Source organism: Hakea prostrata, chromosome 7 (genome assembly GCF_041222555.1).
Source record: "Hakea prostrata isolate BN-2017 chromosome 7, UWA_Hpros_2, whole genome shotgun sequence".
Lineage (NCBI taxonomy): Eukaryota > Viridiplantae > Streptophyta > Magnoliopsida > Proteales > Proteaceae > Hakea > Hakea prostrata.
Window position 1 is genome coordinate 3,313,671 of NC_142606.1, and position 18,324 is coordinate 3,331,994.

Consider the following 18,324-nt stretch of genomic DNA (forward strand, 5'->3'; position numbering starts at 1 on the left):
TGTGCCGCTTGAACAGGCCCCAGTACTGCCAGATTAGAGAGCGCTACTGAGCTTTCCCAAGTTTTGGTTGAAGTACCTTAAGAACTAGTAGTTCTTAGAAGACGAATAATGGAGAGGGGGTTAAAGGCGAAGTTGTAAAAAAGCACATTATCGTGCTTTCACTGCTTTGTACGCTTTATTAAAAGCTAATGCACTTAAGCCCACTTTTATCGATCGAAGTTCTACCTTCTAGATTGTGATCGATCTTACACATCTGGCGAAAGAGATCGAGAGGATTAATCATTGAGTCCTTTCTCTCCCTGTAAGACGTTGAAACCGACCTAATTAATAACCTAATTCGGCAATTCTCCAGTTTAGGAAGGACGACATAGATTTACGATCGAATGAGGATCACATATGTTCTCATGCAGCTGAATTGGTCTAAGTGATCCGTAGTAATAGTACTGAGATTTCCAATTTAATTGTCTTTAGAAATTAGAAGTTGTGGGGAAATCCATCCCTGGGATCGATCTTTCTTCTTTGAATTGGAATTCAAAACCACAGTGGCAGTCGAATTCCATTCCATCCGTATCTTAGACAACTGTAGTTCTTTTGCCTTTTCCAGACTCTGTTAGAATTCCTAAAGCCTTCCCCTCATAGCTGCCCATATTCCAAATCGTCACGCTCATTTCCTGGTTACTTATGGAGCTGAAATCGTCAAAGTTTAGATCTCCTCTTTTTTTTCCCCTCCGGAGATGATTTGTACTCGAATTTACCAAAATTTCTAATGTTTTTTTTGTCACACATTGTGTGAGTCTTTATAAGACTCGTTGGAATCTTCACTTTTGAATTATTTTATTATATTAAAGTATAGATCCATATATTTTTTGTGAAGTTCACACATATTTGATTGATGATATTTTTTTCTTAAAAAAATGACACATGAGTTCAACCCTAAAAAGTTAGTGGGTATTACTAAGTATAAACATATAAAAGCAAATAACAAAAATTGCAAGAGAATATAAAATTTAATAAAAAAATAATAGAAAAAAAGAGAAAAAAGATAAATAACTTTGAGAAAAAGTAACAGCACCTAATTGTAAAGAATATTTTTTTTCAAATTTTCTTTGTCCCAAGCTTATAGAATAAAAATAAGAGAGGAGAGAGAGGAGAGAGGACACAAGAGATAATTAATAAATTTTTTTTTTCAAAATTATTTTAACCCACTTTGTAGAAAGATAAAAGAATAAATAGAAAGAGAAAATGAGAGAGAAGAGTGGTGAGAATAAATAAGAATTGAGGAGTTAGTTTTTAATTAGGAATGACATTTATATTCATTATTTTATCTCTAAAACTTGTTTTCAATATTCAGGGAAATGGTCAAATAGTAATATTTCACATGTGTTTTAGAAGAGAAAAAATTGAAAAAATTAAAGAAAATGATTAAAATTAAAAAAATGGAGGCGATGGCCCCTTCGAACGCCAATGTAGGTCCGCCCCTGATTCCATAGCTCATTTGGCTGAGTCGCATCTAGTATTTAATCCCATCTTCCTTGCAAATTATCAAATCCCATATCATAGAATTCATCTCTTTACCATTTGGTCCATCCTTTCATCAAAACTTTCTCACCAAGTTATCCCAACCCAGGAGGCTAGCTACCCATCTCCATATTTCACGCAGAAATGATTTATATCCTCCTTCCCCCTTCGACAAAGACCATATCTCGATATTTGTTTAATTTTGGAATAGCTAATTAAACATTATTTGTTTTTAATTTTTTAATGGAAATATACTTAATTTATTAGGCCGCCTCTGGTTACTTTTTAAGTTCCCAATTTATCAGTCATATCCTTTATTATATGCTATTTCTTAAGTTATTCATCAGTCATCTCTATTACTACACTCTTTGTTAAGTTCATATCCTCTATTCATATGCTATTTTTTAAGTTATTCAATTTATCAGTTATTCATCAGTCATCTCTATTAGTATACTATTTCATTAAGTTATTTTCATATTCTCTATTACAATGCTATTTCTTAAGTTGCCAAAGGTGGTAGGTTAAAGCGGTTAAAGACCCAATTTCCCTAGGGGAGGTCTTGGGTTCTCACCCGGGGAGGGGGGGGGTTTTTTTTTTTTTTTTAAAAAAAAAAAAAAAAAAAAAAAAAAAAAAAACTCGGGGGGCGCGCACAAGATGGCCCGGATGAACCTCATTTCCATTCCAGGGGGGGGGGGGGGGGGAGAGGGGGCGGGGGGGGGGGAAAAGGAAGAAGCAAAAGCTATTTCTTAAGTTATTCAATTTATCAATTTTTGATATTATTTTCCAAAAAAAAAAAAAAAGAAGCAAAAGCTATTTCTTAAGTTATTCAATTTATCAATTTTTGATATTATTTTCCAGGAAAAAAAAAAAAAGAAGAAGAAGAAGAAAGAAGCAAAAGCTATTTCTTATGTTATTCAATTTATCAGTCATATCAAGTTTTTTTTAAGTTACCCAATTTTTTATCAGTCATATCCTTACCCATTTTATCAATTAGTTTTTATTTATCAAAATTTTATATTATTTTTTCATGTTAAATATAAATTATTATTGAATGATATTTCTCAAATTTTGTAAAAATTTAATATAGAAGGAGACGGAGAAACGAGTCAAGCATAAGGTTTTTCATTCAAGATTGTTTTTATAATCAAATTATGTTAAATTGGGTTATTTGCAATTTGAGCAATCAGATTTTTTTTTTTTCATGACAAAAACTGAACTTGATTAGGAAACAAAATGTAGGTTAAAAGCCAGTATTACAGTCTATATTACATATTTGATGCTGGATGTTAAGGGGACTATTCATAGGGAAAAAAATTAGGATTATCCCCACATAAAAATGATGATTCAGTGTTTAGGTATGCCCAATACATCTAGGAGGTAGTAAAAATAGACATAGATATTATTAAAAAAGGGCAATGAGATCCGTGATTGTCATGAAGTTAGATCTCTTGAAACCACAAGTTGATCGGATCAGAAAGCAAGCCGAGGATCACAGATCTTAGGCACTCGCTTATGCTTCTTTTGCTCCAAAACTTAAGCTTGAGAAAACGAAGCTTGATATGGTTTTCACCAATCTAATTCGTAAACTATACATATCTAATGTCAAGGCGTCTTACTAATCTCTATTTGATTCGGAAGAGTGAATGGCTTGGAAGAGACCATAGAAGCATTGGGCTTTGCTGATTTTTACGAGAAGGAACTAGGGTTTCATGAGAGAATGGCAACAGGAGCTGAGGAAATCATCTTGGTTTTACAGTCTCATAGATGACATTCAAAGCCATCTAGAATCTTTTTGCCTTTTCAATCCCACTTTGAGAGTTATTTTCTGAATTTAAAAAATTAAATGATGTTTAGTAAAATAAAAAAAATTTATATTTTCCTTTACAGCTTTACCTCATAGTTAAAATGGTCATTTTAATTTCATAATTTAATAATAAAATAACCGTAAGTAATTGAAATTTTGATTAAAATAAAAAATATGCAGTCTAATATTCTGGGCACTTAAATGGCAGTTAATTAAGCCCAATTCAAGTGAAAGCCATAATAAATTAAATAAAATTAAAAATAATAATATAATAATAATTATTAAAAAAAAAAAAAAAACTTTCAAAATTTTGGTGTTTTTCAAAATATTCTTTATGAGTTCTCAACTTCGTGCAATTGGGTAGCAGGAACATGACAAGCAAGAATAAAGGTAAAACCCTAAAACAACCTATCTGTCTAACGTATCTGAACCCATTCCCTATAAAAGAACATAACCCTTTGTCCCCCCCTAGAAAAGAACGTAACCCTTTGTCTCCTGTCTGCATGCCACACTACGTGGACGTAGCTCTCTTCCATGGCTGCAGACGCGTCCGTATACTAATCTATCCACTACGTTCTGAAACTCAGATGATTGCAGCTACAACGGTCGTCGTCTTCCCTCCACTTGGTTGCCATGCAAACCTTAACAATGTCCTATAAATATTTATTCTCTAGCTCTCACTACTCATCAAAGTAAAGAAAGTAAAAGCAGTCGTCAGCAAGCAACGAAGAAGAATGGCTCGGGTTGCGATCATAGGTGTTGTTCTGGTGGCCTTAATGGTCATGGCAGAAGCCACGGTTTTCGTTGGCACTGAGGAAGAGCTACATAACCAATACAGCAGCCGGGGGCAGTGCCGTCAGGAGTTGAGTGGCCAGCGCCTGCACAGGTTTCCTTCTTCTTCTTCAGAATTTACCTTAAAATCTTGGGTTTGAATTTGGAATTGGAATCTGACTCCCTCGTTGTTTTGTTTGTGTTGTTAATTTTGTGCATGAAGTTGCCAGCGATACCTGCAGAGAGGTGGACGAGGACGAGGAATTGCAGATCTGATTATTAGGCGTGGATCCGAAGAAGAGCAGTCCCTGGAGCACTGCTGCAGAGAGCTGAGGCAAGTAAATGAAAGGTGCAGGTGTCAGGCCATCGAGAGAGCACTGGAACGGGCTCAGGAAGAGAGAGGAGGAAGATCCCAGGATTACGATAGGCAAAGAGACAGGGACTTCGATGAACAGGACAGGCAAGGTAGATTTGACGAGGATAGGCGTGAAAGCTCACAAGACTATGATAGGCGTGGAAGCTACTCTGGTGGTGGTCAGAGCCAGCAGAGGGAGCAGATGGTTCGACGGGCTCAGAATCTGCCCCAGATATGCCGCTTGAACAGGCCCCAGTACTGCCAGATTAGAGAGCGTTACTGAGCTTTCCAAAGTTTTGGTCGAAACTTGAACTTGCACTCCTAATATGACTAGCTAATAATGGTAGGGGTTGAAGTAAAGTAGTAAGAAAGCACATTATCGTGCTTGTACTCTTTAATAAAGCTTATGCATTTCCCCACTTCTGTTTGAAGTTCTATTTTTCTAGATTACGATCCATCTCTTACGCATTTGGTGAAGATAAAGAGGATTGATCATCGAGTGCTTTCTCCGCCGGGTGCATCTACGATTCTTTAATATCCCTGAATGCAATTCCCTACCTACAAGACATGATATCGAAACCAACCTGATACCCTAATTCGCTAATTCTCTAATTCTAGGATGGAATGACATGGGTTTGCGAATGAGGAACGATCACATATTCATTATGCCCAGAAATCACACAAAAATGTGATGCGGATCTACACACTACACAGTGACAATGTTGCATTCGCATGGTTACAATTTAGGGTTCAAAGCTGTTGGGTAGCAAAGAAGAAGAAGAATGGGTAGGGTTGCGATCGTAGGTGTTGTTCTAGTGGCCTTAATGGTCACGGCAGAAGCCGCATTCCCCATCTTGACTGAACAAGATAACGAATACACCAGAGGGAGGTGCCATCAGCGCTGCTTGCAGAGGTAAAATGAAAAAAAAAAAAAAAAAAAAAAAAAAGTAACGTCGCCTGAGAGATTCGAACTCTCGCGGGGAAACCCCATGTACTTAGCAGGCACACGCCTTAACCACTCGGCCAAAGCGACATCACGTTTGGTAAAAATGAGTAAAAGCATACCAAACAGATAAATCAAAGAGCCCTTCCCTCCACCCATACAGTTTGTGACACAAGAACACAAAATGATCAATGGCAGCCATGAGTTGATATATTGTTATACTAATAAAGCAAAAGTAGTGTATAAATCAAAGAGCCCTTCCCTCCACCCATACAGTTTGTGACACAAGAACACAAAATGATCAATGGCAGCCATGAGTTGATATATTGTTATACGAGCCAATTTTCATTTTCCAGATGGTAAATAGAAAGAAACAGATAAATAAAAGAGCAAGAATATCAGTTAATGAATTTATTTTCATATGGTTTGTGGAAGAATAATCTTATGTATCAAAACCCAGTTCAATGCAGACAAAACCAATTTTTTAATCCTTACTAGATTGGTTCTGGGCTGAGGTTTGGTGGGAATAATTAATTGAATATTAGAGGGCACCAAACCAGCAACGAATATCCAGATTGAAAATATAACCAAATAAGATTTGTTCAAATATCGTTAATTTTGCGAGGTTATACATGGGTGAATAATTAGAAAATTTCGAATGATATGGAGAATTATTGGTCAAATATTTTTCTTCTTATTTTTTTAATTTTTCATTCATTTTAATATTAATTGTTCTTCTTATTTTATTAGTTTTTCATTGATTTTAATATTAATTGTTCTCCCATCACAATTATTTGATTTGCAAGTGCTTTCACCACAAATGGTATTTGACCATTGATTTCGCTATCAGTTATTCTCCTTTTGCAATAAATTTCTCTGTTTGGATTACAAGATGAGTTTGCCAATCAAAATTTCCATATCCTTGGTATTAGCGAACCTGAAAGAAAAAAAATACAGCAAACACAAAAAGAGGCTGTATACCAAATGAAAATTGCTGTATCCATGGTTTTCTTGATTGTTTGCTCATTAAACTTGGAACTTGTTAATTTAATTTGTTCTGTTAATTTAATTTGTTCTATTCGATTCTTTCCTTCTTGTAAGTTAAATGTGTATATGATTGATTACTATTTAATTAAGCTTGAAAACAGATGGATGTCTCTATTACATTTGTAGTCTCTGAAGGATCTAAATTTGAGAATTAAATTGTGGTGGAATTTTGATATAAACATACTATTAACTAAGCGACCAAATGAATATTACAGCATTCGGTGCAACAAAAGTTGAAATCAGATGTTGAAAATCCTAAGACTTCTTCCATTATGAGAATTTCCAAGAGCAAAGAAGAGATAAGGTATAGCCCCAGAGATTCACAACCATGGGGCTTTAGTTACCACTGACCTCATAATTTGGTTTTTCGTCTCTTTGTCTTTAAAGGAAATTTAATAGCTAGGACAAATCGTTAACAGATGAGAACGAACATGCTTTCTAATGCCTACCTTAGCAGTAAATAGATGCAAAACCTAAGGAACAAGCAAATTAGAGTGAGAGAGAGAGTGGTGGTTTGGGTTTGAGTCGACCGAACCGTTTAAGGCCGGATTTTGAGGACGGAGACGTGGAAAAATTAAGACTGCTAGAAGAGAAGAATTAAATGTGAGAGAAAAAAAAAAACAAATACCAGTTTGATCTGTTGTTTGGGGTAGAGTTGCCGAACAGTTTGGGTTAGGTTGTAAAACCAATATACTGTTCAATTATTATGAATCGCACGAGTGCAATTTATGAATGAAGATTTTGCCTTTATCTTAATCGAGACCTTTCGTAAGCACTGCTTCCAAGCAAAATTCGAGAAGAACCAACCGAAATCAAACCGGCCCCAACCGGATAGATCCCAAGGCGCCCCCACCGACAAGTATTCGCGATGATCACTAAATAATCCCAACGGATTTCAATCCTCTGCGGCCATATGTGTATGTGGCAGATCATCCTACAAAATAACACTAACCCTTTGTGGAGCCATCTGCATGTCACAGTACGTGGAAGTAGTATCCTTACCATGCATATATTTATGAATGAAACTGTCCACTAAAACCTGATCGTCTGATCATCATAACCACAACGTGCTCATCGTCGTTTCTGCCTTTGCTTGCCATGCAAACCCTAGCGTCTCCTATAAATACTCCCTGAACCCTCTTGCTCCCCCAGTTCAAAGCGAAGACATACAGTTTCCACTTGCTGATCAGAGTCGACGATAGAGTGCAGAAAAAAATGGGTCGGATTGCGATCGTAGGTGTTGTTCTGGTGGCCTTGATGGTCATGGCAGAAGCCACAATTTTCGTTGACTCTGATGAAGAGCTGGCCAACCAACACAGCAGCGGGAGGCAGTGCCGTCAGGAGTTGAGAGGCCAGCGCTTGCACAGGTTTCTTTCTTCTTCAGAATTTAAATTAAAATCATGGCGGGTTTGAGTTTGTAATTTGAATCTGATCAGTCCCTCATTGTTTTGTTTGTGTTGTTAATTTTGTACATGAAGTTGCCAGCGACACATACAGAGAGGTGGACGAGGACGAGGAATTGGAGATCTGATTCTTAGGCGTGGATCCGAAGAAGAGCAGTCCCTGGAGCACTGTTGCAGAGAGCTAAGGCAAGTGAATGAAAGGTGCAGGTGTCAGGCCATCGAGAGAGCACTGGAACGGGCTCAGGAAGAGAGAGGAGGAAGATCCCAGGATGACGATAGACAAAGAGACAGGGACTTCGATGAACAGGACAGGCAAGGTAGATTCGACGAGGATAGGCGTGGAAGCCCACAAGACTATGATAGGCGTGGAAGCTACTCTGGTGGTCAGCAGAGGGAGCTGGTTCGAAGGGCTCAAAATCTGCCCCAACAGTGCCGCCTGAACAGACCCCAGTTCTGCCAGATTAGAGATCGCCGCTCTGACTACTGAGCTTTCAAAGTTTTGTCTAAACTTTGAACTGCTCTAAAAAACGAATAATGGAGAGAGGGTGATGCAAAGAAGTAATAAAGCATATTATTGTGTTTGTACCCTTTAATAAAACTCATGCATTGCCCAAAATATGGACCGGCTCGAAAAAAAAGGAAATGTGTGCATGTAAATGCCCTTGAAAGAAACTAAATTATACAGAGAATTTTGCTGCTGAACAGGTTTCAGTGAAAGTGAAATATCTAATACATCAGCTTTCTTCATCAGAGATTATTGCATTCTCGATGGGAAAGTGTCCTCTAAGATCAATTTCTTTAGGGTCAGTGCAGTTTTCCTGCAACCGAGTGGCAAAAAAAATCTACTCAAAATTGATGAGATTCTTTTCTCAGCTGTATGCAACTTGGGGTGAAAATTCTGTTGAGATTTGATACAAGTCTGGTTAGTCTGCAGTTCATTAGTCATAAAATAGATGTAGCAATAACACCATAAAATCTCCTACAAAAATCAAGTTGAGATCTGCTTCTCTGAATCAAACAGACCCAACCTACACATCCAAATGACTGAATGAGATCATGATATTAAATAGAAACCGATAACAGGGGAGAGTAGACGAGCGAGAGAGAAAACAGCCAAGCACAGCAAAAAAAGGGTGGGGGGATATTCAAGGCTTCAAATGCAAGATCAGAAACTGCTTAGTGTAATTCAGTTTATTTATCAGTAATTATTGTCAAAAAATTATCCTTCAAACTCTGATTTGAACTGTATAAAAAATAATATTCACAGTATAGAACTAGTCTTCATAGCCACATTGTAAAAGTATTTACTTAGTCTTGGTTTTTCTCTGCAATTTCCCTCCTGTGTGCTTGCAGCCGCTCCATCAGCTTTTGACTTTGCTCAAAGTTCTCCTTTCGCTTTAAAGCTTTCTGTGAAAGAAATAAACATTCATACTCTGAACCCCAGGAAAAAGAATTGCATATATTAGAGCCAGGCAAACCAATAAGTAGGACTCACTTCTCTACTCCCTCTTGCTTGCCATGCAAACCCTAACAATCCCCTATAAATACTTTCTTCTCCCCCTTCCCCAACTCAGAACCGAGAAACATGAGAGTTCAAAACTGTTGGGTAGCAAAGAAGAAGAAGAATGGGCAGGGTTGCGATCGTAGGTGTTGTTCTGGTGGTCTTAATGGTCATGGCAGAAGCCGCATTCCCCATCTTGACTGAACAAGATAACGAATACACCAAAGGGAGGTGCCATCGTGAGTTAAGTGGCCAGCGCTTGCAGAGGTTTCTTTCTTTCTTTCTGAATCGTTGGATTTGTTTTTGGAACTGGAATCTGAATCCGTCATTGTTTTATTTGTTCGTTTCTTCTTAACTTTGTACGTGAAGTTGCCAGGTGAGCAAGGAGGAGGATGTGGAGGATGGTGGCTGATGAACAGGCGTGATGGGTACGAAGAAGAATCACTTGAAGACTGCTGCAGAGAGCTGAGACGAATCGATGACAGGTGCAGGTGTCAGGCCATAGAGCAAGCATTTGACCAGGCTCAGAGACAAAGGGGAGAAGACGAGGACAAGAGAGGAGGAAGGTCTCAGGAATATGGTAGACGAGGAGATAGAGAAGACAGAGACGAAGAAACTACGGTAGGCAAGGAAGGTACGAAGACTATGGCAGGCGAGGCGAGGGGGTGATGACCAGAGGCAGAGAGAAGGGGTGATGACCAGAGGCAGAGAGAAGGGGTGATGACAGAAGAGAACAAATTTTGAAGATGGTAAAATTGAAAAAAAACAATAACGTCGCCTGAGAGATTCGAACTCTCGCGGGGAAACCCCATGTACTTAGCAGGCACACGCCTTAACCACTCGGCCAAAGCGACATCACGTTTGATGAAAATGAGTAAAAGGTTAAAACATCCTTTCCTCCACCCATACAGTTTGTGGCACAGAAACACAAAATGATCAATGGCAGCCATGAGTTGATATACTGCTCTACTAATAAAGCAAAAATAGTGTTAAAGAGCTAATTTTCATTTTCCAGATGGTAAATAGAAGGTAACAGAGAAATAAAAGAGCAAGAATATCACTTAAGGAATTTATTTAAAATAAGGACTCTTCCCTTCACCCATGGCTGCCATTAAAATATGGTTTGTGACGGAATGAAGAATAATCTTAGGGATATCAAAACCCAGTTCAATCCTAACAAAACTAATTTGAATCAATCTTACTAGATTGGCTCTGGGCTGAGGTTTGGTGGGACTAATTAATTGAATATTAGAGGGCACAAAGCCAGCAACTATATAAGATTTGTTCAAATATCGTTATTTTTGCAGTGTTATACATGGGTGAATAATTAGAAGATTTCCAACTAATAATTCTCTTCCCTTCCCCCCATAAGAGAGGCTGTGTACCAGATGAAAATTGCCGTATTCTTGGTTTTCTTGATTGTTTGCTCGTTAGACTTGAAACTTGTTTAAAATGTTTTGATCGAATCTTTCCTTCTTCTAATTTAAATGTGTATATGATTTGATTACTATTTAAGCTTGAAAATAGACAGACTATTACATTTGTAGTCTCGGAACCAACTATATAATATCTAAATTTGAGAATTAAATTGTGGTGGAATCAGATTTTGCAATAAACATACTATTAACTAAGGGGTCAAATAAATATTACAGCATACGGTCCAACAAAAGTTGAAATCAGACGTTGCAAACCGTAAGACTTCTTCCATTCTAAGAATTTCCAAGAACAAAGAAGAGATAAGGTATAGCCCCTGAGATTCACAAGCATGGGGCTCTAGTAACCATTGACCTCATAATTTGGTTTTTCAACTCTATTTCCTTAAAGGAAATTTAATAGTTTGGACGAATCGTTAACAGACGAGAACGAACATGCTTTCTAATGCCTACCTTAGCAATAAATAGAAGCAAAACCTAAGGAACAAGCATATTGGAGAGAGAGAGCGGTGGTTTGGGTTTGAGTCAACCGAACTGTTTGGGGCCGGATTTTGAGGACGGAGACGTCGAAAAATTAGGACTGTGCTAGAAGAGAAGTGTTAAATGTGAGGAGGAAAAAAAAAAAAAAACAAATACCAGTTTGATCCGTTGTTTGGGTTTGGGTTGCCGAACGGTTTGGGTTAAGTTGTAAAACCAATATATTGTTCAATTATTATAAATTGCACAACTGCAATTTATGCAACTATGAATGAAGATCTTGCCTTTATCTTAGTCGTGACCTTTCGAAGGCACTGCTCTCAAGCAAAATCCGAGAAGAACCAACCGAAATCAAATCGGCCCCAACCGGATAGATCCCAAGGCGCCCCACCTTGGGATTAACATCCTCGATGGCGCCTTTTGTAGCGGCCATCCAGCAGCCGCTACAGATGAGCGCCGCGTTGACTACCCGAGATCATGGCCACTTACTCTTTTTACTCTTAATTTTCTGTAAACAGTGTTCATTTCACAAGCGAACCGGATTAAACCAATAAAACAACCTATACCCTTAAATTGAACTAATCCTCTCAATGTCTCTTGTCTCTATCCTCTCTCGACAAAGTTGTAGTAGCCTGCCGGAGTCGATAGAACTCTAGCAAATGAATGCGACGACGACGAGACCGAACAAAGTTCTTAGTTTGACAATGTAATTTACATGATGGTTCTCAGTTTAATGATGCAAATCGGGTTCATTTACACGGTTTACAGAAAATTAAGAGTAAAAAGTGTCAGAGGCCATGATCTCATGTAGTCCAAGCGGCGGTCATCTGTAGCGGCAGCTGGATGGCCGCTACAAAAGGCGCCGTCGACGATGTTAATCCCCCCACCTTGTGTATTCGCGATGATCACGAAATAATCCCAAATCAAACCATATGTGTATGTGGCAGATGATCCTACAAAATAACACTAACCCTTTGTGGAGCCATCTGCATGTCACAGTACGTGGAAGTAGTATCCTTACCATGCATACATTTATGAACGAAACGCTCCACCAAAACCTGATCATCTGATAATCACAACCACAACGTGCCCATCGTCGTTTCTGCCTTTGCTTGCCATGCAAACCCTAGCGTCTCCTATAAATACTCCCCGAGCCCTCATGCTCCCCCAGTTCAAAGCGAAGACATACAGTTGCCACTTGCTGATCAGAGTCGACGATAGAGTGAAGAAAAAAATGGGTCGGATTGCGATCGTAGGTGTTGTTCTGGTGGCCTTGATGGTCATGGCAGAAGCCACAATTTTCGTTGACACTGATGAAGAGCTGGCCAACCAATACAGCAGCGGGAGGCAGTGCCGTCAGGAGTTGAGTGGCCAACGCTTGCACAGGTTTCTTTCTTCGTCAGAATTTACACTAAAATCATGGGTTTTGAGTTTGTGATTAGAATCTGAGCAGTCCGTCATTGTTTTGTTTCTGTTGTTAATTTTGTACATGAAGTTGCCAGCGATACCTGCAGAGAGGGGGAAGAGGACGAGGATTAGGAGATATGATTCTCAGGCGTGAATTCGAAGATGATCGGTTCCTGGAGAACTGCTGCAGAGAGTTGAGGCAAGTGAATGAAAGGTGCAGGTGTCAGGCCATAGAGAGAGCAGTGGAACGGGCTCAGGAAGAGAGAGGAGGAAGGTCTCAGGATGACGATAGGCGAAGGGACAGGGACTCCGATGAATACGACAGGCAAGGTAGATTTGACGAAGACAGGCGCGGAAGCTACTCTGGTGGTCAGCAGAGGGAGCTGGTTCGAAGGGCTCAGAATCTGCCCCAACAGTGCCGCCTGAACAGACCCCAGTTCTGCCAGATTAGAGATCGCCGCTCTGACTACTGAGCTTTCCAAGTTTTGTCTAAACTTTGAACTGCTCTAAAAAACGAATAATGGAGAGAGGGTGATGCAAAGAAGTAATAAAGCAGATTATTGTGGTTGTACCCTTTAATAAAACTCATGCATTTGCCCAAAATTCTCCAAGTTCTGCTTTCTAGACTATGATTCTTTCACCACTCAATTCCTCAAGTAATAAATTTGAACCAAATAATGTGGACCGACTCGAAAAAAAAAGGAAATGTGTGCATGTAAATGCCCTTGAAAGAAACTAAATTATACAGAGAATTTTGCTGCTGAACAGGTTTCAGTGAAAGTGAAATATCTAATACATCTGCTTTCTTCATCAGACATTATTGCATTCTTGAAGGGAAAGTGTCCTCTAAGATCAATTTCTTTAGTGCCAGCGCAGGTTTCCTGCAACCGAGCAGCAAAAAAAATCTATCCAAAATTGATGAGATTCTTTTCTCAGCTGTATGCAACTTAGGGTGAACATTCTGTTGAAATTTTGATACAAGTCAGGTTATCTGCACTTCATAAGTCATAAAATAGATATAGCAATAACACCATAAAATCTCCTACAAAATCAAGTTGAGATCTGCTTCTCTCAATCAAACAGACCCAATCTACACATCCAAATGACTGAATGAGATCATGATATTAAATAGAATACCGAAATATACAGGGTGAGATGTTAGACGTAGTTTAGAGAAAGATAAACATGCTACAAACTACTTTAATTGCCAAGAAAAAGAAGGGGGGGGGGATATTCAAGGACTTCAAATGCAAAAGATCAGAAACTGCTTAGTGTAATTCAGTTTATTTATCAGTAATTATTGTCAAAATTTCATGACTAAAATGTGAGCACAAGGCCAAAACAACTTTCCTTATTCTGCTTGAATAATTTCCTTCAAACTTTGATTTGAACCGTATAAAAAATAATATTCACAGGATTGAACAAGTCTTCATAGCCACATTGTAAAAGTATTACTTAGTCTTGGTTTTTCTCTGCAATTTCCCTCCTGTGTGCTTGCAGCCGCTCCTTCAGCTTTTGACTCTGCTCAAAGTTCTCCTTTCGCTTCAAAGCTTTCTGTGAAAGAAATAAACATTCATACTCTAAACCCCAGGAAAAAGAATTGCATCTATTAAAGCCAGGCAAACCAATAAAAGGACTCACTTCTTCTCTGAAACAGCGATCAAGCTTAATTTTCAGTTCTGTGCACTCTCCAAAGAATTTTAAAACAGGATGGCCAACATGACACCTTTGAAACTGTTCGATAACCTACAAAAAGGAAACACAAAAGAAGGGACCAGATTGTGAATCCCTTTCTAATAATCATTTTAATTTGATTTGTGATAGCAATGTCTGCAACAAACAAATTGGATCATTAATACAAGGAGCAGACCCTGTCAACAAAAATGTCTAATGTCATTCAGAAAACCAAAAGCTGAACCTACTTCAGCACACATTGGGTGCCTGTGCAACGTCAATGGAGGATGCATTTTCAGCCAGAAAGTGGAACCGTACAACACTGCAAGACCACCATACAATCAACCAGGGTTAACCATTTGCATTTAGACCAAACAAATGCAGAAATTGAATCAAGAATGATGAGATCGAATCAGGTGAAGTAGGGAACCATAGGGGAGGTATGTGCATAATAGAGGATAGAGGATACCAGGACTTGAGCCTAAAATATCATGGTCTACAGCATCCGACAGCACCTCCCGGCCCTGAGAAACCATCGGATCAATGGACTTGAGAAACATAACATTCTCAACTTATTGGGTGGAACCATGACATTCTCAAGTTTATTGATGCTCCTAAGGCCCAACCTTAGTAATTCTCTCTGTTTCTGAAAGAGTTCGTACTGGAAATGAGCATTGACAATTGACATAAGCAGATCACTAACATAGTTTCGAACAACATGACCTCTAAATCCTAGACCCAAGGTTAGTGATCCAACTTCATAGCACTGATAACAAGAAAACCAAATAAACTGACATACAACAGCAAGATAGCTTAGACCTGGGTGTCGGTGTTGAGTAAAAGAATGGCTCATCGACCATTACACAGAACAATATTGAGTTAATATTTTACTCTCAAGTATTACCCTATTTCTATTACAAAATCATTTACTCAGCAATGAAGAAACACTCCTCAAGAAATTTAACCCACTTGAACATCAAAATATGCATTTTTGACTAAATATTGGTCAAAGCTGGGTTTGTGCTGCAGGTGTTGAACGATCTAATCTATACTCCTAATATCCGCTAACGATGGCACCAAGTATCCCCTGAAATTGGCAAGGCAACAAACAGGTATGCTCTTAGCACTTCCTTGGTGTTTCCTGTGACTCGTCAAATGGGACTCAGCTCACAGCATTAAGTTCTCGATCATTCTCAACATCCAAAGTTGATTCTAATTTAGCATTAGAACCATACATAGATTGTTTCCAATAACCAAATACTTTGGTTAATAGCACTTGTACAGAAGAAGCCAAAGAATACTTGTGGGCGGTTGAAGGAGGTCTCTACGGGGGTTGATGAGAGTCTCCCAGCATAATAACAGCATATAGCCATGGGACAGTAATCAATGAGCCAGGTGCTTAGCGAAATGCATCAGTAAATTGGTGCTAGATGTCTTACTCCAGCCATATTGCAGCCACTGAAGTCACCTATACAGCAACATTCTATCTATTAATTCTTGAACATATTACACTAACCTGCCTCATCTTTCCAGGTTCAGGTTAGCATATTACAATTTACAATAGGACACCATTCAGGGGAGTGATGAAATCCAAGTTGAGGCTGACTTGAGCACTCTGGACAATTAAAGAATGACCAGCAATATCTACAGGTGTTTCCTAATTCACAGTGGCATAGCTTAAGAAGAATAAACAGTTTGCATTTGGAAGGAACATTTTCTCATTGAGCAAGAAGCCCAGTGGCACTACTCTGTATCCTCAAAAAGTGAGATAAATTTGACAAGCTGTAACGATAAGAAGTTCCGAGCTCCTCAATCCCACCTTGAAAGATTGGCATCAGAATTATAGGGACTTTGATTTGCTGGATGCTTCTCACCCCTTATTCCTATGTTCTATCTATTTGACCAGTTGAATCTAACTCAGGCTCCACATTATCAACTTATCTAACTTTGAATCCAAAACATGAAATACAGCCATCCAAACAACTAAAGCAACAAAATACCCAGGTACTTCACTAACTCTTCAGGTTTCTTGATACACCTAATGTCGTAGCAATTACCTACCATTGAGATGTTGGACAAATGGTGTGAAGTCTCAACATTGATAAAATGCATTTCTAGACCTAGAATCTATTCCAAAAGTACATATCACAAACAACCTCAGTTTACTTAACATTTATTGCGAGTACGGAAGAAGTGGAATATGTCATCAAACAAGATTCTATAAAGTTCCCTGACATAAAGGTCATTAATCCAATAAGAATTTTATGATTTAATGACAAATTAAAATTTTGTATCTGCTTTCAGTTGTTTGAAAAATTGGAATCAACAGGGAGGGAGAATTCCCACATGATAGATCCTCACAAGTATATAAGAGTGACTAACATTTCCATAAGTCAAGTCTGGAGGAAGTCTCAAGCCCAGATTAGTTCTCCTACTTGCTTCTTAGAAGTCAGAACAGTTGAGTTCTTCTCAGTATCAAAGTCACCAGGATGACTCACTAACAGCCAAGGAAAGATTATCAAAATTCAACCAACAAGGAGTTGTTTCAGGTAATTTGTATAAGCTCTTGTCAGTCCAACAACTAACTTTAAGTTCAGTTATAACATCTAACCCTCTACCCAAAACACACACACACACACAGACAAACAAAAAGGATCAATCTAACCCGTAGAATTAATTCCTCTGAATAAATACGCAATAGAGACAATGTTCGGTTGGAAGAAACATTGAAAGAACACATCCAGAGAACTACAATAGCAACCTCAAGAAAGACCTGACTGGGATAAAAGACAAATAAATTAAAATCATCAAATTGTTCACCATGAACAACCGAGGTTTTACATTTACTTCAATCACAGAACGAAAATCCCTTGCTCGAAGAATCAAAATCGTAAACCATTCACTAACCAACAAATCCGTGAAAGATACATATACAATTACATAATTGAATCAGAGAATCTTACTCCAGTAATGGTAATTAAATCACTCAAGTTTCGGTCCATTACCTTAGCATAGTCTGCTAGTTAAACAACCTTTCTTCAAATAGAGAGCTTACCTGTGACTATGAGAGAATTTTGAGACCCGATTGAAGATCCAAAGAACTCTCAAGCTCGGGCTCGACTATGTCGAGCTATCAATCGGAGCAAAAGATCGTCCTTCGTCTCGTTCTTCAGGGGAAATGGGTGAGAGCCTTAAATCATTGAGAAACGAGGGAGACAAGTAGAACCGCAGACGTAGCTGCGAAAACAAGCTAACTGTTATTCGCTGTGGAAGGCGATGAGCCACATTGGTCATGAAAGTATAAAGCTCGAAGGATCCGACGGTTGGTATTCTAACGGTTTTAAAGAAGGATCTGTGGGTCCCATCGTGTGGAGAGATTCGTGTTCTTCACCTGTTCCGGTAGCGTAAGAGACGTGGCATGATTCTGTCCGTCTAGAACAAGACCACCCTTCCTTGGGAATGTTCCAGGTTCAGAAACGAATGAAGGGGTTAAAGACCAATAATTCGAATCTCTTTGTTTTTTTGGCCCAAAATAATCCGAATTTCAAATCCCCCATGAGAAACAGAGATAAGGTCACCAACCAAACCCCCACGGCCCCACCCACCCACAAAAAAAAAAAAAAAAACCAAAAAAAACAAAAACCGAACAGCCAGTGTCCGAGTAGAGCATGCGTCTTCGCGTGCACCTTGGGGGATACCCTGCTCGTAATCTCCTTGTAGGTGCCTCTGCACCACAGGCAAGGCATCATCCTGGTGGATGCATGGACGCACATTGTGCCCAAACATAGAGAATCTAGGTCCGAGATAAAGGGTTTAACATGCCCAATCAGCTTTGCCCATGTCACCAGTCATGTAGCTGAAATAGATTTGCCATAGTAAAGACGTCCTCCTCTTTGAGACACGAAACCCCATTAAAGACTCAAAATCAATTATCGGTGTTTTTCTAGTAGTGAGATTACTGGACATACTTTTTCAGTGTATCCCCACTCTC

The 18,324-nt window shown here is 38.8% G+C and overlaps 3 protein-coding genes and 2 non-coding genes across 7 annotated transcripts; 2 read left to right on the plus strand and 3 right to left on the minus strand.

Annotated features, from left to right (window-relative positions):
- Window positions 1–4,056: 4,056 nt before the first annotated feature.
- LOC149009020 (2S seed storage albumin protein-like) lies at window positions 4,057–4,731 on the plus strand. The gene is made up of 2 exons (XM_089160931.1): window positions 4,057–4,208; window positions 4,317–4,731. The coding sequence occupies exons 1-2, from the start codon at window positions 4,057–4,059 to the stop codon at window positions 4,729–4,731; spliced, it is 567 nt and encodes a 188-aa protein (XP_089017057.1).
- Window positions 4,732–5,399: 668 nt separating this feature from the next.
- Window positions 5,400–5,481, minus strand: TRNAS-GCU (transfer RNA serine (anticodon GCU)). The gene has a single exon. It is a non-coding gene; the product is annotated as a tRNA-Ser (tRNA).
- Window positions 5,482–10,114: 4,633 nt separating this feature from the next.
- On the minus strand, window positions 10,115–10,196 carry TRNAS-GCU (transfer RNA serine (anticodon GCU)). Its single transcript has one exon. It is a non-coding gene; the product is annotated as a tRNA-Ser (tRNA).
- A 2,290-nt stretch (window positions 10,197–12,486) lies between these two features.
- Window positions 12,487–13,132, plus strand: LOC149009023 (2S seed storage albumin protein-like). Its single transcript, XM_089160934.1, has 2 exons — window positions 12,487–12,638; window positions 12,748–13,132. The coding sequence occupies exons 1-2, from the start codon at window positions 12,487–12,489 to the stop codon at window positions 13,130–13,132; spliced, it is 537 nt and encodes a 178-aa protein (XP_089017060.1).
- Window positions 13,133–13,901: 769 nt separating this feature from the next.
- LOC149009024 (uncharacterized) lies at window positions 13,902–17,626 on the minus strand. Of its 3 annotated transcripts, XM_089163591.1 has the most exons (5): window positions 17,389–17,626; window positions 14,803–14,979; window positions 14,582–14,655; window positions 14,301–14,405; window positions 13,902–14,213 (listed from the first exon to the last, which is right to left on the minus strand). In XM_089163591.1, the coding sequence occupies exons 2-5, from the start codon at window positions 14,891–14,893 to the stop codon at window positions 14,115–14,117; spliced, it is 369 nt and encodes a 122-aa protein (XP_089019717.1). In that variant the 5' UTR covers window positions 14,894–14,979; window positions 17,389–17,626; the 3' UTR covers window positions 13,902–14,114. The 3 variants fall into 3 exon arrangements, with proteins under 3 accessions (XP_089019717.1, XP_089019718.1, XP_089019716.1); XM_089163592.1 differs by lacking the exon at window positions 14,803–14,979; XM_089163590.1 differs by having other exon boundaries at window positions 14,803–17,626.
- Between the last annotated feature and the right edge of the window lie 698 nt (window positions 17,627–18,324).

Bases quoted from the DNA above. Each gene is read 5' to 3' on its own strand.
- LOC149009020 (XM_089160931.1), top strand. From the start codon at position 4,057: ATGGCTCGGGTTGCGATCATAGGTGTTGTTCTGGTGGCCTTAATGGTC. The intron at 4,209-4,316 runs GTTTCCTTCTTC...TTGTGCATGAAG, and splicing joins AGTGGCCAGCGCCTGCACAG to TTGCCAGCGATACCTGCAGA.
- LOC149009023 (XM_089160934.1), top strand. From the start codon at position 12,487: ATGGGTCGGATTGCGATCGTAGGTGTTGTTCTGGTGGCCTTGATGGTC. The intron at 12,639-12,747 runs GTTTCTTTCTTC...TTGTACATGAAG, and splicing joins AGTGGCCAACGCTTGCACAG to TTGCCAGCGATACCTGCAGA.
- LOC149009024 (XM_089163591.1), bottom strand. From the start codon at position 14,893: ATGTTTCTCAAGTCCATTGATCCGATGGTTTCTCAGGGCCGGGAGGTG. The intron at 14,406-14,581 runs GTAGGTTCAGCT...TCCTTTTTGTAG, and splicing joins GGCACCCAATGTGTGCTGAA to GTTATCGAACAGTTTCAAAG. The intron at 14,214-14,300 runs GTGAGTCCTTTT...TTTCTTTCACAG, and splicing joins ATCGCTGTTTCAGAGAAGAA to AAAGCTTTGAAGCGAAAGGA.